Source organism: Ptychodera flava, chromosome 19 (genome assembly GCF_041260155.1).
Source record: "Ptychodera flava strain L36383 chromosome 19, AS_Pfla_20210202, whole genome shotgun sequence".
NCBI classification, from domain to species: domain Eukaryota; kingdom Metazoa; phylum Hemichordata; class Enteropneusta; family Ptychoderidae; genus Ptychodera; species Ptychodera flava.
In genome coordinates this window covers 26,897,277-26,923,977 of record NC_091946.1, presented here as the reverse complement: position 1 = coordinate 26,923,977, position 26,701 = coordinate 26,897,277, and the positions used below count along the sequence as shown (strand labels likewise).

The following is a 26,701-nucleotide window of genomic DNA, read 5'->3' as shown; positions in this document are numbered from 1 at the left end:
AAATATCATGACCGCAGAAATGTGCAACTTTTTGATCGTATCTCACCACCGCACAACACCTGAATTCTCAAGTAAGGCAATTGGGAACATTTTGCACCGTTTCTAACTTGGGGCATTGTGTGGACGAAGATGAAAGCGATACCTGAACAAAACGCTGACACCGTGGATATCAAAATAACCCTCCCCGAGTGTTTCTTTACGTAAGCACTTCTGAATACGTGCAACTTCTCCCCTGCGCTTAACTGGGACATCCCGATTTTCAATATTATTTTTTTTGCAAATCTGGGCATATACCAAAACTCCGAAGAAGTGACCTCCTACCCCCTGTTTCCTTCTGAACACGATACCCCTGTAAGTGACTGGGTCATGAGGGCTCACACGCAATGTCTGTGTAACGACTTCGACGTACACAAGTCAGTTACCAAATTGGTACAGCGAAAAGGCAAAATACAGTCTTGAATAGAGCAGGGTTTAGTTCGCAGAAGTGTTGTCACGGGGTTAATTAACCCCAAGGCTTTTGGTTCGCGACTATATGCAATATCGCACAAATGCAATTAAGCTAACCATTCCTTTACGAGTTATGTGTAATAAGACTCCGAGAATAGACAAGCGAAAACTTCGATGCATTCCTGACTGAGTGAAAATCACTTTTGTACCAATTTGTGTCTGGATTACTACTGAAGCAAGTCCCTGTGTGCCCTACGATGCTGCCAATCGACTGCTGGCAAGTTAAGGGAAAGGTATTTTATCAGCTTTGTCTCCGAACAAATTGAGTAACTGGACACGATTTTCATAAACAGATCAAAGGACCCACATCACATAAGCAGTCAATATCGACAAGCACTTGTGCTAGATCCAGGTATTGAGGGCTGCCGCTTCAAACCAAACCGACCTTACCTGCTGTAGGAATATCACTGTCGGGCACATCGCTCGACCAAATATCCAGTGACCCAGCATGATCGTGGGAAAGGTGAAAGGCATGCAGAAGACGGCGGTTAACAGATCGGCCACGGCCAGGTTGACCAGGAATGCCCGGAGATCACAGCGCGTACCTTTCCCTCCGATGAGAACCAGCAGGACAACGATGTTGCCGCTGATAGACATCACCATGTTGAAAGTGAAAGCACAGATGAGAATTATTTGGCTTTCGTAGGGAAGGCTCAGTTCATAAGAGTCCCCGGTGAAATTGGTTCCGTTGTAAATGTCGTCAGCGAAATAATCGTATTCTTCCATAATAATAATCAAAACACGACCGCCTTCCTCTGTATCGCAGTTTTTTCAACTTTCTGTTTATCCGTGCGTCACTGCCTAACACTACGAATGCACTGGATGAAGTTCTGTCTGGTTTGCGAAGCGGCACAGTGGATGTGAAAACCTTCCTTTCCTCCTTTTATATTAAGCTACTTCAGTCACGTGACATTCTCAATGGAGGATATATCTGTGTAGTGGGCCCCAGCTCTTGCTTTTTCATTCCCGCAAAAACGACAGGGTATTAAGATGATAGTGAATGCCAGAAATTGTAATTGAACAGTAGAGAGAGACACACACACCGTAGGTTGTAGAACTGTATTCGTGTGGCATAATCAATCTACAAGTTGTGTCCTCAATATTTATTTCAGGAATGGTTTACTTAGACATGTTGAAAGCAGGCATAAATGTATCATAACATGTTTAAACAATCTATTCCAATGTTTATTGTTTCTGTTCGTTTGTATGTTGTTTCTTGAGTGGCAAAGTTACATAATACGACGTATTTTTATATGTATGTATGTATGTATGTATGTATGTATGTATGTATGTATGTATGTATGTATGTATGTATGTATGTATGTATGTATGTATGTATGTATGTATGTATGTATGTATGTATGTATGTATTTATCTATGTATCTATCTATGTATCTATGTATCTATCTATGTATCTATCTATTTACGTATCTGTGAACAAAAATACTGTCGTATTCTTTACTTGCATATCATATGACGTAGATTGGAACATAATGACATGTAATATATCTGATGTAATAATAGGGTGTCAATGGACATGTTGTTTGCTTACTATTTAATTAATAGATACTGACTTACTCCTGGCCGCTACATTCTTAAGCGAAGAAGCTATTCCAAATTTTTCTGCTTAATAGATATTATGATGGCCAGGGGAAGATATTCTGGTGTTCCTGGGTGCCTTTCAGCTTTAGCACAATGGCAATTCTCTGAAAAGTACGTACGTGTCACATATCTGACAATGCCTTGTGTCGAATTTCAGCCTTCCAAAATATTAAAAACTTCAAAACAACTTACAAGCGCAATTCCATCTATTGAGGTTTTTAAATTATAGGAACCATGAAAACTTATGTACATTGTAGTTACCGACAAAAAATCTAAGGTACAAAAAAATCAATAGATAAAAAACAAATTTTAGATAATGAAATACTAAATCAATTTTTGTCGCTGATTTTCTTGTGACAAAAGACTCTGGAATTGCTATTTTCAAATAAGGATGATGCCATTATAAATATTCATTGATGTTCACTGAGGGATTATATTTGCGGTTTCTATTTGGAATTTTCAATGAAATACGGATATGAGCAAGGAATTTTCTGCCAGTTCTGTCGTTCAAGTTTATCGTGTAAAAATAGCTCTTCTCCATGGCTTATCTGCTATGTAAGCACAAAGAAATTGGAAATCCATGGATCATTTGTTGTACAGGGAAGCAATGTTTTGGGTTATAGAGACTACGGCGTAAATCCGTACTTTTATCAGATATCATTCGACGTGAAATCGGGAATATTAGGTACAGTGCAATCATCGAAAAGTGCCTATTCTGAGGGAGTACATCGGTAATGTTAGGTGACCAGCCGAAGTTTAAAAACAATGCGCGCCTCGAAACTGTCATTTTAAAACTTTTCCTCAACGTTTCTCAAGAAATGTGAAACGGTTTCGTCTCATAGTGAACAATAAGCTTAAATATGAATTCTCATTGAGTATATTTTGTCACAAGAGAAACAAATTTATTCCAATTTACAGATACTTGCAAGTTAAAATGGCCGCCGTGCCTATCGATTTTCACAAAAGGACAAGACTCACTTTCTGGATAAGCTTGAAGACAAGCCTTCACAAGTAGCAGAAACCGAAAAGTATTGCAAAGATTTGAGAGTCCGAATGTCTGTCGCCGAGGTGCAATCTGCCTCGGGGTAAATAGTAAAGCAACGAATAATGCAAAAACACAGTATGTGTCAGTTGATATTAATCTACAAATACACGTGTTGCAATCATGAGTGTATCAAATGGAATCGTAATTCCCATTAGTATGATCCATCAAACATGTAATTTACACCTGTGCAATCTCTGATCTATTTCACTGGCAAAAACAGAAAATTCACACTTGATACAGTACACCACATGAATTATCTTTGAATATGTCGTAAGAATAAACTTTTCTCCCGGCATATTTCAGAGTTTTGCGTTTATTTATACCTGTCTGGATAATCTGTACTCAAAATAGGCGACAATTATTGCCATGGACAAAACAAAAGGAAAAAAACCGCACGACATTTGTAAAGGATTATATCGAAGGCGACTTTATTGTTGACGCTGATTGTGTACTGGCATGGACCCAAGGGTCAATGGCGAACAATTGCATATATCAATATATGGTAAAAAAGGCATATCAGCCATGTTTACTGATTTGCATATATCCATATATGGTAAATGAGGCTGGTATGTTTACTAATTTGCATATATCCATATATGGTAAAGAAGGCATAACAGTCATGTTTACTAATTTGCATATGTGGTAAAAGAGGCATAGCAGATATGTTCATTCAGACTAAGTCAATATCATTATGCAGTATAGGCGACGCTTTCGTCTGTCGCCCAAGTAAACATTGGAACTAACTTCTGTATAGATGATGGTGAACGAATTCCTTTTAATGATAACTTGAATACTTAATAACTCACAATGCTTTAGAGGATGCGTTGATTCAGTTTGGCATGCATCTAGAACCGAAATCTCGCGGGAATCTACCCTGGGCTGAATATCAAGAACTACGAGATTTGAGCTAATGTTGTTTGTGTTCCCATGATGCTCGATTAAATACAAATGTAACATTATCAATAGGGAGTGTTTAATGGATTAAAGGATAATCGGGATAATGATAAAAAGTAGCCATTACTGAGATATCTACGAGTTAGGAAAACTAGTTAATTTTAGCACTTAACCATGACCAGGTTTCATTTTTCCAGAAGAGTTCGTAATCTAATCATCTAGGTATCATGTCTGTTTCTTTGGTGTTCATTCAAAGGACATCTTTAAAAACTGATGCAATTTCTCAATCACAAAATATCAATTCATTCGTGAGAATTCTCCTGACAATAAGTTAAACTCATGATCCTGCCCATCTCGGCGTTTCTTTGAGAGGGGCAATACCGGCTTTAAGTAACAGAAACCGCTTTGTAATTCTCCTTTCCGGTCTAAAATTACAGGCACTCTTAATTGCGCACAAGGTGAGTCGTGCTGCGGTGACCTGTCGTTCGGGCCAGTTGTCGTTTTACACGGTAGCTCCATCCCGTTTGGTTTAATTGGCGCCAGATTACCTGGTCGGAATTCGATCCGATAATTCTGGTGTTTTGTCGATTTACCGCCAGAGCATTACAAAATCCGATAACGATGTCAGAGGCCTTTCGCTTAATTTGATATGTGCTCAGCGGCTTTCACCTGCATACAGGCATGGTTGACGGTAATATGAAGACGTCTCCACCACACAGCGGGCGATTTACATATTTCTCCGTGTTTCTAGGTAACAGCGTACGTACTCAAGGAAACACTGGCCAGAGCAGTCACACTGCCCAATTGCCGTCAGCGATACATTTGACGCCTGCCAGGCAAATAACTACACAGACAGTTATCCTCATCCCTTCTGTTTTTTAATGTCACTGTTAGTTGATCAATTCTCGGTTCTCTCGTTAACTCACATTTTTGATTCAATGATGCATATATATATATATATATATATATATATATATATATATATATATATATATATATATATATATATATATACATAGATAGATAGATATATGATAGATAGATAGATAGATGTATATCATATAGTATGTTTGTGTGTATGTATGTATGTATGTATGTATGTATGTATGTATGTATGTATGTATGTATGTATGTATGATGTATGTATGTATGTATGTGTATATTATATATATATATATATATATATATATATATATATATATACATAATATATATACATACATACATACATACATACATACATACATACATACATACATACATACATACATGATTACGTTTAAGCGTTATGTACATTATTATACGTTGGTGATAAGAACTTAATGATGACGTGAATCCTGTCATTTTGTATCATTTTAAAAATTGTGCTTGGCCATTATAACCATCTTGCTGCTCTATAGGGACGAAACATTCCGTCAACTCAAAAAATAAACGAAAGCTGAAAGACTACGGCAAATTCCTTGCCTTTGGAAATTAATCAGCAAATTCTCTATCTTTCGGAAAAGGTATATGAAATGCTGGCGGTAGAGTTAGTAATATCGTTGCATCCACGGTCTCCCCATGCCCCCCGGAGACATCAACGCTGTTCTGTACATGTTACGTCTGTCGGCGTTGTCGCCTTGTCTCAGGCATGCCGTTGGCTCGTATTTTAAATATAAATCTCGTTCGTTATGGTCTGCTGTGTGATAAGACTGTAATTATGACCTGAAGAATCCTGTTCGTGGTCAGTCAACATCCAATTTTAAAATCTCACGTGACCATCCCAAATATGTAAAATGGTCGGTTTTGTAACAGTGATATGAAAGCGCTAGTATAAGGTTAGGGGATGGTCATCAGTTTTTACAAGCTTTCGTACGAGAAGAAGCTTTTCAGAAATCTTGATGTCATTATTGTGATCGATACGGCGGTCACAAGACGATATTCACAAGATAGTGTTTGGTTTGGAAAAGCCTTTCCATCAATGATCGTCCGTTCATTGCCCATTCAAATTTACATCGAGCTACAGGGGATTGCAGAAAAGTCTACACCAGATTTTAAATGGCCATTTACTCTGTGTGTTTGCAGCTCACCCGCTATATTTGTTTTTCCAGTCAGATGGGAAAGGGTCGGGTTTACTCTCAGAGCTATTAGGTGCCTGAAACAACGGCGCTGCCCAAATTTGAAGCGGTAATCGGAAACCCTTTACGTCAGTCACCACTCACGTTGTCGCTGTCAGACTCCTTGGTCGGAATCAAATACTTAATATTCAAAATTGTAAGGGATCCAGCAGTAAAATGAATGCACTAGAGGCGTAGAAGTCAGTTCGATTTTATTTTACCACTGTGTCGGCCAAATGTTTACATTAAAAACACAAATCATCATTCGAGCTTTGACTTCGGAAACTCTGACAGAAAAAGAATTTGTAAACAAAGTGTCGTCATTTGTGATCGCCTACACTTTTGATTACCTAGCAAAATGAACTTTATAAATGTTTGATACACTTGGAAGGCATAACTTTTAAGCATTATAAAACATTTTCTTTCATTTAGGGGAGGGTTTTCTGTATTCTTGATAGTATATAAATTTAGAAACTACACGCTCACTTTCCCCCTCCGTCTGCGGAAATTGTCTTGAAAGTACTCAGCAACTTTTTCGAATTTTCGCTGGATTCCCTGTCCTTGAATTGTATGTAGATGCGACTACCATAATAATACTTATAGACTAGTCCTGAAAGTTTTGAATTATCAGTCGACTATGAACAGTGGACGGTAAATACTTTTTGGAACGGGGCCTCTCTGCTCGGAGACGAGATTGCACTGGCTTTGTGACAAGCCTACACCAGGTGTGGAAACAACTGACAAAGCATTCAAAGTACTAAGAGGAGCAACTTTAATTTGGAATTGAAGGTGAAGGAGTCACAAAAATAATGGTAAACGTTCCCTTGGCTTTATTCTCCGCTTATTTGCTTCGAGAGAACGACTTACTGATATTGGACTCGGGGCTTATTAACGAAACGTAGCATCTGCCCGTTACAATCAAACTACTGCTTGTCCCATCATCATGTACTTAAACTGTCATTGACTTCGCTTCGGAGGGCGCCGGTTTGATTGGACCGTCTGCTTTAAATTGGAACAACGTTTACCTTTCGAAGTTGATGCGATTTACACCGGCTCGCCGACAAACATTCAAATGTTTCATTTCCGACAGCGGTTTACATTTCCAATAACTGGTCACAGACGAGGGCGAGCCTTGGAACTCGAAGGACAAACTTCTCCAGGTTGATAAGTTTTACATGCGAGGCTATCCACATACACGAAATCGATAAAAGGAGTTGTTTGGTTGTATCTTGAAGAACTAAGCCATTTCTGACTAGCTGATCTGCCAGCCGTCACGACGTGGTCGTGGTGATGCCCAGGTACAAACATCACCATGGTTGGCATAGCAACGGGATCGGAGCTTCTCGGAGCATTCGTCATGAGTCACCGTCAGGTTTAAAGTGAAATAACGTCTCAAATATCGCAAATCAAAGGTGATATTCGTGGTAATAAAGTTGCTAGAAACATAAGAAAAAAAAACTTGACGGAAATTAACTCAGTCGTATAGGCAAAACAAACATCAAGGAAGTTACATCGCATGATTGCATTTCACGTCACATATTGTTCGAACCTTTTACTTCTGAGCAAATTCATGTGAACGCTGTCTTCATTCAAGGGAGAGATTTCGTATCACGACTGTTTTATTTTTTGAAAGAGAGAGTTTGTACGCTTTAAATTTATCAATATTAATTGAAATGTCTGCTACGGCCACGGTGAATGATCGAAATTCGGACGGTGAGGGCGCCTGGAAACTATTTGATTTTTTTTTGGTAAAGAGAGGTAGACGGGTTGGCAAACCAACAGTCGCAGAGTCGCGAAGATAGACAGACAGACAGACAGACAGACAGACAGACAGATTTAGAGAAATAGTAAGATAAAACAAAAAGGAAAAAGTTTAGGAAGAATCAAACCTGTGTAAATCTACAGTGAGTACAATGTTTTGTGTGTGTGTGTGTTTCTGGGAGACTAGTACATTTCTGGGTTAGCACAATCTTACAGCGAAATATGTTATATTTTATCTTATCGCATCTGTGATACACCATAATTTGTATCTACGGCAATATCTTTCGCAGTAAATGAATGGGCCGATATTTGCCATCACAATAGGCTACAATAGCTGCAGCTGTAACTTGACCGTGACACGTCATGTAATTCACACATACTTTGAATTGACAATACAGAATTCTGACATACCCGATATTGCTTCATCAATCTTTTCCAGACTGATGAATAGAACCAGCCATTTCAACACAATGGCCATTTCCCCGCCGTACGCTTCTTGTTTCAATTTTCACTCTGTAAATACACGTTTAACAATTTCTACTCGCAAAACAAGAGTTTTATTGTTTATCATTTAAAGAACCTTTTGTCTCGCTCTTTGAGAATTTATTCATACAATTTTTTTCTTGGCAAGAGAGACAGATGCATTGCTTAAGATTGAGCGATTGGAGTGGCTCTTCCGTATAGTTTAAATTCAAATTACTCACCAGTAGCTGTATAAATCACTTGATTTAACCGAATTGAGTGGAGGGGTCGGGGTGATTTTCCTATTCAATGGAGACTGATCGATTCAATAAGATGGGATGGCATTGACTTATGTGAATAATTTGTACCATATGTAAGCAGCGACACACAGTGAATGTAGTTAATATTCTTGCTATAACAAATTTATGCCCAGTCTTTGCCTTGGGGAATCCCTGTGACGTTTTCAAAACATTGTTGAAAGTTTTGATAAAACGGATCCAATTCTCTAAATATTTCTGATTCTACAGTCAGCAAGGAGTTGTCAAGGACGCCGCTGTAATTGCTTCGCAACGCGGTGTCGTTTACACACAAACTGTCTGCTGTCTCTGATGATCACATCCCAATTTACTCCAAGGAAAGTGAGTGGTCTCGAGTGCGCATGTGTAACGAGGAAAGGACTGCTTACTCAACGGTCCACGGAGAACCCCATTACGTGATCACCGATTTCGTATCTTCAAGACAGCCTGTCGTCTGAAGCGGCGCCGAAACAAATTACAAATAAGTATCGGCGCTGGTATGTCGACTGACGTATCCGGAATTGTCGGTTATCAAAAACAAAAAACATCACTTTACCGGGTCAACATTATCCTGACCTAATGGAGTAAGGCAAATTGTTTATTAAAAGAAATCACGCCATTCATTTGACTGTAAAGATGACGTCTATCACCACAGAGTATTGCAAGCAATATTCTTCAAGAAGTTACGAATATGATCAATAAATGTCATGTATTAAACTTTTTTCATTACACAAGCCTTACATGTGTCTTACTCATAAGTCTACTAACTTATGAGCTGTTAACGAGTTGTTTGGTCAGGGCGATAAGCCACCACGTTGGTGATCGGCAGAACAAATTAATGAAGGGGATTAGGGAGGGCAATTAACAGATATGGACTGTTTTCTTTGAAATACTATACAGCGATAGCTAGGGTAAAGTAATAGGCACACAATAGACACAGGTAGGACATATAATGTAAAAAGTTTAATGCATAACATTTATTGATCATATACGTAAGGGAGCCGTCATTATTTACGGCCTGGGGGGTCGGAGGAATTGCTTTAGAAACTCCAAAATTTCGAGCAACCCCCTGCCAACCATGACGTGTTTGAGTAACCCCCCTCTCTGCTACAGAAATTTTGAGTGACCCCCCCCCCAAAAAAAAAAATTGGGAAAGTTAAATATCTATCTATCTATCTATCTATCTATCTATCTATCTATCTATCTATCTATCTATCTATCTATCTATCTATCTATCTATCTATCTATATATATATATATATATATATATATATATATATATATATATATATATATATTATGTGTGTAAATGTGTCTGTGTACACAAATACCAGGTATGAATATACATATCTTTACTATTATTGTTGTATTAATTAGTAACTCCACTAAATGCTTTAGTACATATCAACAAAATTGAGTAGCCCCCCCCCCCCTTTCTTGTTCTCCACTTTTGAGCAACCCCCTTGTAGCTTTCGATTTTTTGAGTGACCCCCCTCAGATTCCTCCGACCCCCCAGGCCATAAATAATGACGGCTCCCTAACTTCTAGACGAACATTGCTTGCAACAGCCTGTGGTGATCAATATACAGACGCATGTTACTGTACTATCTATAATCAATTATCTCGAAAACATACCATACTTTGGGCAAGATGACGATGTTTCTCCAAAGTATAGTGACAAAGCTTTCTCAGCAGACAAGCAAAAGAGCGAAACTTTGCTACAAAAAGTGCCGCGCCTATGTAAATGTTTATCACTCATGTATGAAAACGCCCTCCTGGCTCACATGCAGGATTATCCGTCACCCGCCAACTGAGCATTTAAGCTCTTACAGAAGTCTTAACAATTACAATACCAAAGTAATCAAGTTGTGAAGGCAACTCTGCCATACCTTATGGCTCAACAATTCCCATTGTTGCATCGTGTGGCACAGATTGAAATAATCTCTCCATTAAAGCCCCATTCTATCGGGAAAATTCAGCATACCTTCAAAGAAGACGTATTCAGCTGCTTTTTATCGGGACATGCGTTGACAGGCTTTGAATGCTATTAATTGTACAGCAATATTACACATTTTAAGGTGTCTCGCTGCTTTATGAATGATTTCATATTTTTCTTATGAGCCCATTTTGATTTGATTACCTGGTTTTGTACATCTAGAGACAATTTTATACTTTTTATACTGCTTAACCCGCTTAATACAGCGGTGAACTAACAACAGAGATTTAGATTTAGATTTACTTTAGATTTACTACCTCGAAGGGGTATGCAAACATTTACAACGTGAGGCTTGCTTTTTAGATTTGGTTCCCGAAAGTATTACAGCTATCTGTTTTCAAAATGGACTACGTTCACTGGTTACACCGTGTCTTCGTTTTATGATTCACATCGCTGCTCGGATTTTAAGCTTTTCAGAAGCAGTCGTTTTTAATTCTCCACAGAATTAAGATGGCCATTAGTGCCTCGTATCCCCCTTTTCATTTTCAAGAAACTTTGGAGTAACATCGTCCTTTGTAAGGTCTTCCGTGGCAATGATTTACCGAATGCAGCACTGGAAGATAGAAACCAAGGGCTTCCGGTAATATCTATCGGGGTGTTTGGTAGAGCAGCTCGTTCAAAGGAACAGACAAACGCGTTTTGGTGCTCCCGTGGTATATCGTGACGCAGTGAATAGGGCAGAGGAGAACGTGGTTAATATAGTTGACACGAATAACCATGTGCAAGCGAGATAGAAGTGTCGTTATACAGCCAGGCTTTCGGCAGTGGCAGATGCCACAGGACAAACAAACATGACGAGAATGGAATTGTTAACACTTTAACCCTATACAGTCCGCGTATAGCTCCTATTACACATGACTGCAGGTACCCAGCGTGTAATGATGTACACACGCAACGCTTGCGATTTTTTCATGGGTTCTTGAACAAGCTCCAGCCGAAAGAAACACTTTGTGGGGGTATCCAAATTGATCACAAGATGGCGCTATAATACTAAACTAAATGAGTATATGCATGTGAGCATGTACATTTGAGCTGAGAAGTAGAATTTGGTTTCTTTTCACTCACCGAAGTCGGGTGCTAGATATTTTGAAATCAGTTCCATATCTCGACCAACATAAATATCACACATTGATATTTACTTGCTTCACATCGCCTGACATTATCACTTACATTATTTAGTGAAGAATCCTCAAGGCAGGCAAATTTTGTCACCGACATTCAACATTCTGTTTTAAAATATCTTTCAGAATAAGCGATCGAGGAAAAGGGCACATGGTAATTATCTCTCATAAATATCGCTGACGTCAAATGATAAAAATCAACTGTGAAGCGTTTGTTTCACGATAAATGAATGCGATTTTTGGAAGCTATAGTTTTGCCGTTAGATAACCAAACAAGCTTGATTTTTAGTGTTTTTATACATACAGACGAAATCGCAGACGAAATCGCAATTGTTGAATTTGCCATTTGGAAAAAGACGAGTGTTTTTCGTTTATGATGTAAAATCTCTCTCTGGCTCTCTCTCTCTCTCTCTCTCTCTCTCTCTCTCTCTCTCTCTCTCTCTCTCTCTCTCTCTCCCTCTCTCTCTCTCTCTCTCTCTCTCTCTCTCTCTCTCTCTCTCTCTCTCTCTCTCTCTCTCTCTCCTGTTACTTAAGTTTCATGCATCTAACAATCATCAATCTCCCGATGATTGCTAGCTGCACCAAACTTAAGTAACAAATATAATTACTTTGTACTTGAAATAATTTGTATTATTCATAACACTCTTATATATATATATATATATATATATATATATATATATATATATATATATATATATATATATATATATATATATATATATATATATATTCACATTATTGATCCAAGAATGGTCTGACAATATTTTTACAATAAGAAGGGAAGTGTTCAAAGCCTTCAAAATATTTGCATATATTCAGATTCTGTTGAAGCAGCAGCTTTTTCATACTTATCAGTTTCTGTTTCGATACATCATAATATTATCTCGATTATATACACTTCCCATTACATATCCTCTCAAATCATCCTGTCCATATTGTCCTGAGCGCGAGAAACCAACTTTATTTTGGTTCGTATGAAATGCAAATATAGATTATGAATACTAAAAGAGGCAAAATCTGTGACATGGTACACTAATTTGCATTTGAATCAACAGGCCAAGGTGAAGAATGCACGAACGTGATTGGTCTCTTTGTCAACACGAATTGATAGTTTGTTGGGGATTACTTTGTGAGACAAATCTTATATTCAGAATTTCGACGAAAATTCTGCCTTTCTGAACCTTAACTTACGTATAACATAAGTATAATCTTCCCATATCCAATAGCAATTGTATGCATGACGCTGTGTGCACAAAAAACAGAAATGGCGGGAAATTAAGGTAATACTGCGACCAAGCTACTTCATTCAAAATGGCCGCCATCCCTACGAAATTTTCGATTTTCACAAAAGTAAGACTGAAAATTTTATTTACTCCTTAAGCTTCAGAACAAGCCCACATAAACAGTAGATCGGAAACTTGTTGTAAAATTTTAGAGTCCTAATATCTGTCCCCAAAGTGAACTCTACTTCAAGCAAGGAAAACCGTTTCCCCGCAATTCTCTATAGTAGCGCACGCGCAGTTTTGTCTTAAAGGCATGGTTCAAGCGTCAGATTGTCTAACCAGGAAATTTACTTACTAGATTACAATTTCAATGGAAAACAAAAGGCTATGACACCTTCATAATCCTCTCACAGACTAGAACAAACTCGATTCCTGGGGATCGATTCCCCTACCTTTAAGACACCAAGATTTCAAACACAGACCACTGCAATCTACGGGCATTCAGTAAATAGTTTGTCGGGGTTCAACAGAATATGCGTTTTGAATACTACATTGTGTGGCAATTATCCCCCCTCCCCCCACCCCGGAAAATTTCAATGAAAAGAATCATTTTGGAGTCGTACACATTTTTAATGTGGATTTAATATGTGCACTAGTCGACCATATTCTCAGGCGATGAGTGTGTGGTTGTTTATCTACACGAGTCAGGTATTACATTAAAATTATAGTGAAATGCTCGGATTACGTAGTCCTATTCAGGACAACGACATGCTGTTTGCCCAAGGTTGATGTAGGGATAATTTAGTTTGTAAATATATCACTGAACCTTTTAACCGAAGAGTTGTTTGCCGCTGGTTTGTTTGTCCGTCGTCGCTGTTTTGCTGCAAGAACTAGTGTTTGATACGTTTTTGAAATGTCTTTCGTTAGTGACATTCTATATTGGAATTCACGTGTTGCACTATATCTCATCATGGAGATCTCACAAATAACCAACGTCAAACGAACGTTTCGGTCAATAGATTTCCTTTTCAATGCCTTAAAAATTCGCTGTCTTGGTTTACGACCCAACTGTAATCTGATAAATATGTCATCACCGATATCAGGCTTAATCTTCGAAAGCCTATAGTTTACAAGTAATCACCAATCACACTCGTCTGGATGATCTGCTCGTCTGTTGCAGAGATTTTGTTCAAAGCTTTTAATAGCTATTATTCAAAAAGATTACTGACACTTTTACAATCAAATGTAAATGCAATGATTTCCAATGCTTATTGCGTCAGTATTCTCAACAATCAGATAATTTGGGTATCTTTAATCTCCAACTCTGGAATTTAGTATTTATTCATCGCTATTTTGATTTATAGATTTACCCAAGATCAGCTCCGGATTATTATTTCTTTTTTAATTTTCTTTCCAACATATCAGTGCATCAGATTTGACTATCTTCTCAGGTGCGAAAATGTCAATAAAATCATTGCATTTTTGCCGAGTACTTTCCTACATGTTATATTGCTTTAATATAAGTCCTATATATGTATGCTTGTATTCTAAGTCGCACTATTTTGTATTTCAGCTCCTTCACACCAGTGACAACGTGACCATATTGAAATAACTCCGCTACATGTATAGCTCAATAATCAAGCCGGTGTCTGTTAAAAAATGAATCAGTTATCGTTTTGGCTGACCAGATGTACTTTCTCAAAAAAAAGATCGAAATTAGGACTGTGTGTCATTTTCAAATGACTTTTTTCATCTTAATAATTGCCTGCCGGTCTGTCCGTAAGATGGAAAATGTCTCGACTGACGTAAAAATACGATATTGTACTTTTACACTGCCGTGTGCACAACCACTCTGCCGCCTGTCACATTTCTGCCTGACAAACTCTATTAGCAGTATAACTATTTTCCATTTTTCAATTTATCAAGATGCCTACTCTCTCTATTTTAATTTTTGCGTGGCCTGGCATGTTTCGTCAGTGGTAGCGTTAGAGTGTGTACCAAATCAAAGCTACAGAAATGCACTTTCTGTGACTATATACGGGCAAGTGTTCTCCGGGCATATTAACAAGCGAACCGACACAGTTTCTAAATCCATCAATTCGGAATTCACCAGTTTGGAATTTGATCATTCGATCATTGTATTAAAGGCATGGCAAAATAGAAAAAACCGCGGGATTAAAATTGCATTGCTTTATAAATTTATTTCAGATGTATTTCTTTTGCAAACTTGGCATAATTTTATCTTGTCGTCTTTAACAAATTTACAGTGTTGTCTTCCTAAAGGAAGCGAGCAAACCTACGTCAGAACAAGTTAAAATTTCTAGAGTTTTAGCTGTCGATAAATTTCGCCACTGTGCTGGTTCGTCAAGTCTAGACTAAGTAAAAAATACGTGTATTTCCGATAATCCAACCTACTCTATTTTAAACCTTCCGATCCTAAACATTTTTCCCAAATCACGCATTTATTTTCCTGAATATTGATTTTTTTTCGATTGGTCACACAGAAATAAGCATAAAAAATAATAAAAAAGTTACTGACCGACCTTTCCTATTTCCTTAGGGTTTGTTACCGGAAACTAACAGGAGTATTCTTACACCTGTCTGTTTGTTGCTGAAGACGTGCATCGAACACCAAGAAGGAAGAGCGTAGTGAGATATTTGGATTCATGACATATTCAACCTTGCCCTACATCGTGTCGATCAACAGAACAAATCAATTACTGTATGAAAAATGTGATGATGATTTTGTACCTGCAACTATCATTCTTGAGAACTGCTGCTCACCAGTTTGCTACGCAGAGACAGCAGTTCCCATAAAATTCAAATATAATGTGCCAGTTTCTGTCAAACTGTAACGATTTGAATTGTTAGTCGGTTATGGAACGTCAAAATTTGATCGCCAATGTACGGATAGTTTGTCGAATGTAATTCGAGTAGCATTGTTTTAAATTGCATCTCTACGACAGAATTAAATTGTAATGTTTCTCCGTTTTCATTCGGATGAGAGTTAATTTTACTGATGGCAGGCAAATATTGTCTTAAAGACATTTTCTTTCCAAATCTTACCAATTATATCTGTATAATCTCTTATCTGATAGTCGATTGTAGCTTTGATCAGGAGGAGCAGAAAATAACCTAAATTTTCTTAATTTATTTTGAAGGAAAGAATCCGTTATCTTTAGGTATCATTCGGTTGTTTCTATTTCACAAGAGTTCCGCTTAGTGAAGCATGTTGGATTATCGTTGGATGCAGCCCTGCTCAGATTAAGTCGAAGTCGACATGATGGGCAAAAAGTAACTAGCAAATGTAAGGTACTTACCATCACCTTAAAAAGAAACCTATTAAGTTTAATTACCATGTGGATAATTGTTTGCTCGATTATGTTTCTCACATTAAGGATTTGGGTATCACTTTTTATTCCAAACTCACTTTTGTTCATCACATTGACTCTATTGTAGGTAAAGCAAATCGCGTAATTGGTCTCATTAAACGCAATGTTAATTTGATCATTCAAGTTGGTGTCCTTCGACATCTATTCATTACTATGGTGCGTCCAATTTTAGAATATAATACAGTCATTTTCAATTCAATTTCTGAGAGTCAGGCAAACCGTATTGAATCAATTCAGAAACGTTTCCTTAGATATTTACATCGACATAAGCAGGGATGTCACAGTGACTCTTCATCTTGGTGTAATTGTGACTATAACTTGCTCTGTAATCTTTTTAAAATTCAACCTTTGTTCTTACGTAGGAAACTATTTGATTGTATGTTTGTGCGTAAATGCCTTTTATCTTCTTATGACTCTACAGATTGTACAGGTTTTTATGGCCTATGCGTACCTAGATACTCTGCTAGACATAGACCTCTATTACACATCCCTTACTGTAGAGTTGATGTTACAAAAAATGGCCTGATTGGACGTACGTCACGAGCTTTTTAATGATTTTATTGATAAGGTTTGCGATGTCGATGTTTTTGAAGAATCTCATTCAACTTTTAAAAGACATGTTAATTTGTTTTTGTCATTGTTTGATGTTTAGGGTACTTTTTTGTTTGTTTAAATTTTAGTGTATTTTATCCTTTTCTTTATTTTCTTGTCTGTAAGTGGCTGCCTGATGGCGCTGTTGATGAGCAAATGAAATAAAATAAAAAATGTCTACTGCCAGAAGTTTGATTCAAGCAAAGGTTTTCAAATTTTGCTAATTAAACCTTTATATCGAAAAATCGAGTGAGCATAGTGTCTTTGCAATTGATCCTTGCTGTTTAAGAACACGAAATAGCATAAATGGCATGCAAAAGCGCCACTTGACAAAAGTTTGGGCTTTGTTCCTTTAATGCGTGTGATAACAACACGCGTCACTTTTGATACAAAGCTTATTGGTCAATCATATGAGTCAATGCATGCTCTACCATGTCACCTGACAAGGACATAATTATAACGCTTTATATTAGTGGTCAATTAAACTAATTTACGCATGGTCAACGCAGCAGGGACCCACACATCGTGGATTATTATTTTCGGAAGCAGGACAGTTTCAAAGATCTTGCGGAACTGATGTCTGTAGGACAACATTTGGCAAACGGCGTATCGTCTGCCGATTTCAAAAACAGTATACAAGTTCCTAACTTTCGTCAGACCGATCGCATCGCATTGATCTACGCAAAAATTGATTGATGTCTCGTGGTGTCAACCGACTGCTACTTTCAGAAGTTAAGTTTCGCGAGATCTCGTGATGAGTGAAAGTAATCGGAGTAACCAATTTAACTGTGATTTTACTTCAGATGGGAGCCATCAATTGGTGAAGTTGTCGGAGAAATGATGTAATCGCGCATAACTCGAAATCAGAGTCGTTGCAGACAATAAACTGAGACTGAACTCAAGAAAGTGCATTGCAGATACCGACTAGCCCTGCGGGTGCAGAATCTTCAGAAGATGTACTACATTGATAAGCGAATAACCATTATGTAGTATATGTATAAAATGTATGCTTGTGATAGTAGCTGTACCGAGAAATCAATTGCCAGTAATTCGCTTTGCGATCCACTCAGTCCGATATACGCCAGGATTGGAATTGCGGGCAATTATATGATTTTTTACGAGCGATTACTCGCCGTGGTACAGTAAGCCCCGAATTGCCAGCACAACAGTCTTGTACCTGGGAGAAAGGTCAGTATGAATGCTCGTACTTTCTGTCATGTGAATCAACATTGCCAACCGACATTCAGGTGGAAACCTGACTGCTGTCAAATTTGCCTTCAAAGACATCCATTAGACCGGTATGATGTCGTCGTTGATGGAATGGAAATTTTAAAAGACACATCCAATCACTCACGAACCACGATGAATATGGTATTACTGAAAGAAAATGTTCAAATTGCTCTCAGCACTGTTTGATAACGGTCTCTCTTCACTTATATATATATATATATATATATATATATATATATATATATATATATATATATATATATATATATTATATATGTAAACAAATTTATATATTATATTAGATAATATCTATCTTTCGTTATAAATAACGATACATATAGATATATATATTTATATATTTACATTATACATATAAATTATTTATATATAGATTGATAGATAGATAGATAGATAGATAGACAGACAGACAGACAGACAGACAGACAGACAGACAGACAGACAGACAGACAGACAGACAGATATTTATACTATGAAAACATGAGACAGGTTTTCATTTACTTACATTATATATATATACAAATATGTCTCTGTTAACATTTTTCATCCGTTTCGTCTCAAAAATAAGCATTAATGTGTAAATTTTTTATTTTACATTCGGCCCCTCATGGTGTGTATGTATACAGTAATGAAAACATGATTGGCATATGGTGCAAATGTTGCATGCATACATACATAGATACATAGACACACACTTTCAGATACTTACATGCGCGCAAAAACGTACACATACCAATTCACTCGCGCAACAAGAAGGTTATGGTAACCCAATATTAGGTTGCGGAAGCCGACGGCTTTACTGCTTCAATACATTCGTTTACCAAACGAGTGGAGCACATAAGAATTCCACTTTGCTGTCATAAGATATTAATGAAAGTTGACGCAAACGGAGAAAGCTGCAGGATGTTGACCTTTCCGACTTCAGGTAGAAAACATCTCCATATTTTATAGTGGGTAAGCGAAATCATTCACCCGAAAACAAGAGGTTACATTCTGGTGACATTCAGTTGATGCGCAGTGCGATGGCTCGAATGAAAGCTATAGGTGGTTTTGAAAGCTTTTATCTCACGCCGAATGCGCCAAGTGTTTCAGAGTCCTGAATAGCAATTACGACCGACACACACGGCAGGTCTGATTATTCGGTGTTTCCCGCGCTGAAAGCTGCACACAACACGTGTCGAGTGCAGCTAGACCAACATCAAATTGATCATCACAAATTTCAGCTTTTCAAACCCTAACAATAGACTGAAACGTCACGTTCCGCTAATAAGCAACTTTACACTGTAGCGTGTGGTGCGCCAGTTTGCCGCATCTTTGCCTGGACTTTTTAATCAGTCCTCAATCTGGGTCGTTGCATATAAGGTCTATCAGCAGATACCCAGACACAAAAGTTTAATCATTTCAACAAACACAATAATTGTCAACAAAATATATTAGTCTCCTGTAAAGGGACGATGATTCCATTCGCCATTCGCGTTTTAAATGCAAATTGGAAACCAGGGGCAATGAATGAATGGAATAGAGATCAAGGTAATGGGGAGATTCTAATTGGATAAAAACTCATGGGAGAGGAATTACAAGGAGTACATTCACTCCATCGGCAATGCATCGGTATGACGTACTTGGTTCAGTATACATTAAAATTAACTATGATATACAAAGGCATTTACTTAGCTGACCGAGCTGCACTATATACCCTACTCTAATATTTATCTTCAAAGTTACTGAAACCATGATCGGCAACAGAAGTGTATTTTTGTCAATACGTGGCCATCTCACGAGAGAAGGAAATAACAGTTAAGAAAATTATACCCGGATTAAAATCCAACTAGATAAATGGGCTTGCCAATCAACGTTCGAGAGGAAAGTCCCGCGATATTTCTAATTGTATTGTACACATATTTGCATTCTTAAACTCCCATCGGCTCCAATATTCCTGCCAGATACTATCTTATCTCAGCCTTATCAATTAAGCAAGCGTTTTGTGACTTGATGTTGAGATATGGAATATACACACCGCAACATTTGGCGCCGTGTTACAATCAACGCCTGGCGACAGCAATCTGTCTTCTACATCCAGGGGCTGAAACAGAGCTCCTTGAACAATTTATGTGTGCTTTGCGGTGATAGAGAGGTAATTTTAAAACTGAAATGCACACTAACCCTTCGTGACTTGTAATGAGAAATCAAAAAAGCCCAACCTTAGGCTAGAAGCGTGTTAACCGTCGTTGACATTGCAACCGAAAACTCAACCGAAATGAAACTATTACTACAAGAGAAAATGACCAGAACCGCTTTTCGTAAAACACTCAAGGGGTCATCTAAATGTTTCTCGCGATTAATCCTGATAGACACAACTTTTCCGTTGATAAAAAGCTTTCAAATCGACGAACCGTGTAGAAAAACGATGAGTATACATGTGGATTGGACTTTGATTGTGAAATAATTAAGTTGTCAGAATGAAGTTTGGATGCCGATACTCGGTTAAAAGGTTCAAAATGTCGGGTTGGAGTAAGAGCGAATAGTCTCTCGCAAGTGCTGAATGTCCTAAATACGATTCTGATTCGTGTCGAAAGGGGAAAATTATTCTCTCAGTAAGGTTCAGAGAAGGATTACCGTGACAACCAACCAGGGTAAATCTTTCATGTCTCTTTGAAGCTGTAACCCGCATTAAAGTAATCCAGTTATTAAGGTTTTGGTGAAAATCAATCATGCTAGCTTGATTTAATTGGACGCAAACTTTAACTTTCTCAATGTCAAGTCCATCTGACTACAGAAGATGTGGAACATAGCGTTTACTGATTGAATATTTTTTTCACTTCGGCTGGTTTTGCATTCACTACCTACTGCGAATTTAGAAATAAGCCTTAAGTTTGTTATCCATTTCGATGGCATTGAGGAATGATATGCAAATGAAGGATTTTCAAGCGAAGTCTACATGCAAATGAGGGGTTTCTATGGACAGTCTTTATGGTGACATACAAAGATTATACTCAACAATGGCGCTGATTCCAAGGACTTCGTACTCCACATGCATGAATGGTAACAAAAATTGAAAAATATCAACGAAGTTAATTTAGTAGATGAGCTGAGGGACAGAAATACGTGTGATCTTTCCATCAGTTATAAACCACAAATGACCTCTCTCTCTCTCTCTCTCTCTCTCTCTCTCTCTCTCTCTCTCTCTCTCTCTCTCTCTCTCTCTCTCTCTCTCTCTCTCTCTCTCTCTCTCTCTCTCTCTCTCTCTCTCTCTCTCCGATTAGTGTCTACTTTTAAACAAAGCTACAACATGAAAGCAAGAAAGCAAAAACTTTGCGAACATCGAAATGGCGAAAAAACTCGCAAAGCGCAAACTTGCCCCATTTTGCTATTCATAATGTACGTCAAGGCACATACTGTAAGTTAATATTTTTTGAAATGTAACCTTGACAAAGGCCTTTTAATTTCAAATTACTGCTTTCTTTTCACTACAACGTATTGGAAAAGGTCATAATACGTGTCATGTCCGCCTCACACGCTAAAGCATTTGTGTTCTTTACGCGATTTTATCCTCTCTCTACTCCTATTTCGTCGTCAAGATGTCCAACTATACACCTTAAGGTAGAATGAGATATTTTGACTCTGTAATTTTGACAATAGCTTGCCTTGTCAGCGAATGTTGAGGCTGGTGGGCAAATGAAGATTTCACAGTCCCGGTTTTGTTTTAGTGAAACTCGAAAATTTTTCCCTGTGGAATTATATATTGACTACAGCCACTTTGAACCCTAAATCTCGATAATATTTTGGTAATTTGTTTTATCTATTACCCCAAGTTCAGGTTCAAAAGGCGATTGGGCTATTCCAGCAAATATTACCATCTGAGATTGCTATCGCTCGTTCTACTGGGGATTTCTTGCAAACGTGTGTAAAATGACACTGACTGCTCCCGTCCATCAATAGTTCAAATGTCCGCCCTGCTGGGTACCGGGACTTGTTTCAAGCGCCCGGGTTTGCTGTCACAATTTACGAAGAATATGCCGTGTGGCAGAGAGCCCCATGTGGTTCAGCCAGGGTTGACGCCACAAATTTACTCCATTTTGTTGCATTTTACTCGTACATTTTGTGATTACATGCTGTGTTCCACTAGAGTTGTGCAGCTCAATAATAGAGGGTGTATGGCAGTGTTACCCGAACGATCGTGTTTTCCAATCATTTAAGCTTGAAATGTCTGATTCTCCCCCCTTCTTTGGTTGACTTGTTTCAGTCAGCAAATGTCCTTTTTCATCTGTCTTTATTTGAATCGATTTGGTTTTTTTCCCGTTTTATTGTACACATAACACGATTGGAACTAATTTGGGATAATTGGATCTTCACATTTTTCAAATTTCTCAAAAGTGTTGGGTGACCCATAGCTGAATGTTGCAATATTACAAATTACTCATAAAAACAAGAGTGTAACTTAAAAAAAGAAAAACTGATGAGCTTACGCTTGCAGATAAAACCGACATTACTTCACAATCAATTATCCCAAATTGGTTCCTATCGTGTTACATACAATAGTGAGCAGACTGTAAGAAAGATAACACGGATCATCCTGAAATATTCTGATTCTGATTCGTTATAGCAAATGATATACACCCACGCTTGGATTCGTAGCAAGCGTGTATTTTTTCACACTACTGCTTTCACTGTAAACCATACCTTGAAGTACAAATACTTTTTTCTGATACTAAGCGCCCCTGCTCTAGATTTCTGATTCTCCGGGAAAAAAGCTGTTGGACAACTCGACATGGCCCACTGCAGATGAAGCCAATTTAGGTCAACCAAGAATAGGCTGGCATTTTCATTTTTCCACGATCAGGCTGCACACGTCGCTAGGGCTATGAGAGACATCTCATTTCTTATAGTGCCGTAAGCGATCCTCCTTACATGCCGTGAACGACCTTGTTCAAATGTTTCAGTAACAACTTGTGGTTCCGCCGCATTCTCATGTGAGCTGTGTAGAACCCCGGTCGTACGACCCTCTGCTATGACAACGGTGAACGACTGAGAAAAAATGCCTCTTCTAAAGTAATCTATTTTACTTCAAGGTGTTAAATTGGATCTTGTAGTTTACTACTTCCCTCTAGCGGCTGCAAGTTGCGCTCAGTTTTGTTCTGGCAAGACGGTTTTTTGTTGTTGTTTCTTATGTCAACGAATCATTTTGCTAAGAAATGCCCCAGGGAAAATTGAATGTCATTCACCGAAAGGGTGACAATTTGTCGGTAAGGGTGTTGCTCCGACAAAGGTAAAAATCTAAATATGAAAGCTTTTATCTTCAGTTCAATTTTCTTATACCATCGTCTGAGAAACATCGATGCAGTGTGGTACAATTCTCTTGTCATCAAAATGAAATGTGGGCATTTACAGTCCCTATATCCGCCCACTGATGACGCAAAGGGAGCAAAAATGTTCAAATTTACAATAACAACAAGATCAAAATTTGTCTAAAATCCCTAATTTGGTATCAAAAATCCTCTTTATCTTTCCTCTGTTTATCAGAACTTCAAATCAAACAAATTATATGATATCTGTTTGTATCTGTACATCTATCTCTCTGCTTTTTTGTTATACTTTGTCACTAATATCTCTGTCTCATCTCTGCTTCTGTCTATGTTAGCCTCCTTTCCCTCCCTCCGCCTCCCTCCCCTCCGTCTGTCTGTTTGTCTGTCTGTCTGTCTGTCTGTCTGTCTGTCTGTCTGGTTTCTTTACAGTATCGTTGGTCGTCCTCGGGCAATATAGAATAAGTCAAAAGCAATGCTAACAGGAGTGTATTTGAAGCTTATATGCATTAAGACATCACCTTCAATATAATGGCTAGGATACAGCTTTTTAAATATTCACAAGTGTTTTTGAAATCTGACAAGAAATTTCAAATTTCATCAGACGATATGAGCTTGTTATTTCTAAATAAGACTGTTTATTATAAGTGTGTGCGGCCAGAGAACATAGCGTGAATTGATAGGTACCCCACTGCTGCATTCTGGGAAAGTACAAGTACATTTGGAGAATGATACTTAATAATTTTTTGCAAAACTAGCAAAAGTAGTTAAATTTTCTTTCACACCAGACGGTCACCAACCGACAGGCGCATTTTGGTGATATTATCCAGTAATCGCTTCATGTTAATCCACGCAAGAACATGTTTTCATTCGCCTTATCAATTGGGGCCTAGCAATTTGATTTATTTTGTATCGCCTTCTCAATGCCGACATCGTAATTGCCGCTCAATTTCTCTTCTTGCCGAGACATCTCCCTTAAATTTGCTTGTTCTCAATCGGGAAAGTTTCGATTGAACGATCTTGTGCAAAGGTTTCGTCCACAATGGCGTGACTTTCTGGGTCTTTCTGTCTGTATTCCTGCACGTAGCGGTATCTGCTAACAAAGTTACACCCCGGGGCACTATCATTCTCCCGCCAGCTGAGAGCACGCACTCCTTACAAACACTAAAAAATCCCTGGAGCATGACTGATCGTATGGGCAGAATTATCACTTCTTTGTTTGTTTTCATGAAGTCCGCGCATTTTCGAGTTCATAAAATACCAGTAAAATGCCACCGTGGAGAACCGATTATGTCAACCTAGGTTCAACATATTAATACTTGTCGCGGTAGCTAAATACTGAGATAGACCTGTCAACCAACATCAAAAGCGTAATAAATCGCTCTTTGAAATGTATTACTCTCAGACTAAGACAATCTTCTTTTGGGACAAATTCAAATCCATTACGGCAAGTGGCAATCTGTCAATGGCTCCTTGGCATTTCTGCTAAGTTTATTGCTTGGTAAGAAACGCCCCAGGACAGTGGTGGCATTAATACCGCGCCCTCCTTCTGCGTGATCCTATAGGAACATAACCGAAGGGAATTGATCGACTGCGGGTATCCCTGGCACATTTACAGGCTTACAACTGTCAACATGGCTTCTTATACAGTAAATTTCAATGTCCTGATCATTTAGCACCAACAAGGAACTCGATAATTACTGTGAATCTCTTTTCCAGTAATTTTCAGATGCTGTCGTTCTTTGAGGGGAGGAGTGGATAGTATTGCTCCTGAATCGTTCATTTTCCTTTTTGAGGTGATATTTTTCTCGATCTGTCTGGTTTTCCGTGTTTTTTACCATTTTCCTTCCTCTGGGGACGTCGTGGTTTTTAAACAGTGTCTATTCTAGCATACATACTATTGTAATATGAAAAACAATTTGCGTTACATTCTCTTATCTCTTGTGTGTGTAGCAGAGATACACTGACCTCGCACGTCTTCAGCTTGACCCCAACAACACGCTTTGTACCGTCTCTACTGTTATTGTCGTAGCCTGTATTTAACGAAGCTCCTATTGATGTGTATACGCAGGTGTTCAGCGAGCTTTCTCTGTTATCAGGACACTAAATTAATCAAAATGTAAAGATAATGCTACATGGAGTTAATGATAACGATGGCACGGCGACTTGAATATGTTATTATTTCGTGTTCAAAAGAATTCATTATAAGGATATGAGGCGTATAATTGATTTCTATTACACCCGAAGCCAGTGTGCCGCATAACCTCAGAATGGTATTGGGCATCATAACCTCAGTGTCACATCGAGTATCACGACGTTAGTATGACATTGAGCATCATATCATTAGTATTACACTGTGCGTCATAACCAAAGTATAACATTGTGCATCATATCCTAAATATGACATTGGGTGTTATAACCTAAGTATGACATTTGGCATCATATAATCAGTATGACATTGGGTGTTATGACCTAAGTAATACATTGGGTATCATGACCTTAGTAATACATTGAGCATCGTAACCTAAGTAATACATTGAGCATCATGACCTAAGTAATACATTGAGCATCATAGTAATACATTGAGCATCATAACCTAAGTAATACATTGAGCATCATGACCTAAGTAATACATTGCGCATCATAAACTAAGTAATACATTGAGCATCATAACCTAAGTAATACATTGAGCATCATAACCTAAGTAATACATTGAGCATCATAACCTAAGTAATACATTGAGCATCATAACCTAAGTAATACATTGAGCATCATAACCTAAGTAATACATTAAGCATCATGACCTAAGCAATAAGTTAGGTATTATAACCTAAGTATGACATTGGGTGTCATAACCTAAGTATGACATTGGGTATCATAACCTAAGTATGACATTGGGTATCGTAACCTAAGTATGACATTGGGTATCATAACTTAAGTATGACATTGTGTGTCATAACCTAAGTATGACATTGGGTATTGTAACCTAAGTATGACATTGGGTATTATAACCTAAATATGACATTTGGTATTATAACCTTAGTATGACATTGGGTATTATTACCTAAGTATGACATTGGGTATTATTACCTAAGTATGACATTATAGAAATAACGGGCGACGCGCTGACCATTAACGTTTATTTGCTGGCAAGGGCGAGAGGA

The 26,701-nt window shown here is 38.0% G+C and overlaps 1 protein-coding gene across 2 annotated transcripts in view; it reads right to left on the bottom strand.

The window, feature by feature from the left end:
- Window positions 1-26,701, bottom strand: part of LOC139119104 (RYamide receptor-like) — a 72,258-nt gene that overhangs the window by 27,597 nt on the left and 17,960 nt on the right. Inside the window, exon 1 of one of the 2 annotated variants that reach the window (XM_070682739.1) lies at window positions 898-1,349. The exons of the other annotated variant lie outside the window; for it this stretch is intronic. Coding sequence (XP_070538840.1) covers window positions 898-1,233 — 336 coding nt within the window. The 5' untranslated portion in view covers window positions 1,234-1,349. Of the gene's footprint in view, window positions 1-897; window positions 1,350-26,701 lie in introns of those variants that run through there. 2 annotated transcript variants of the gene reach the window in all.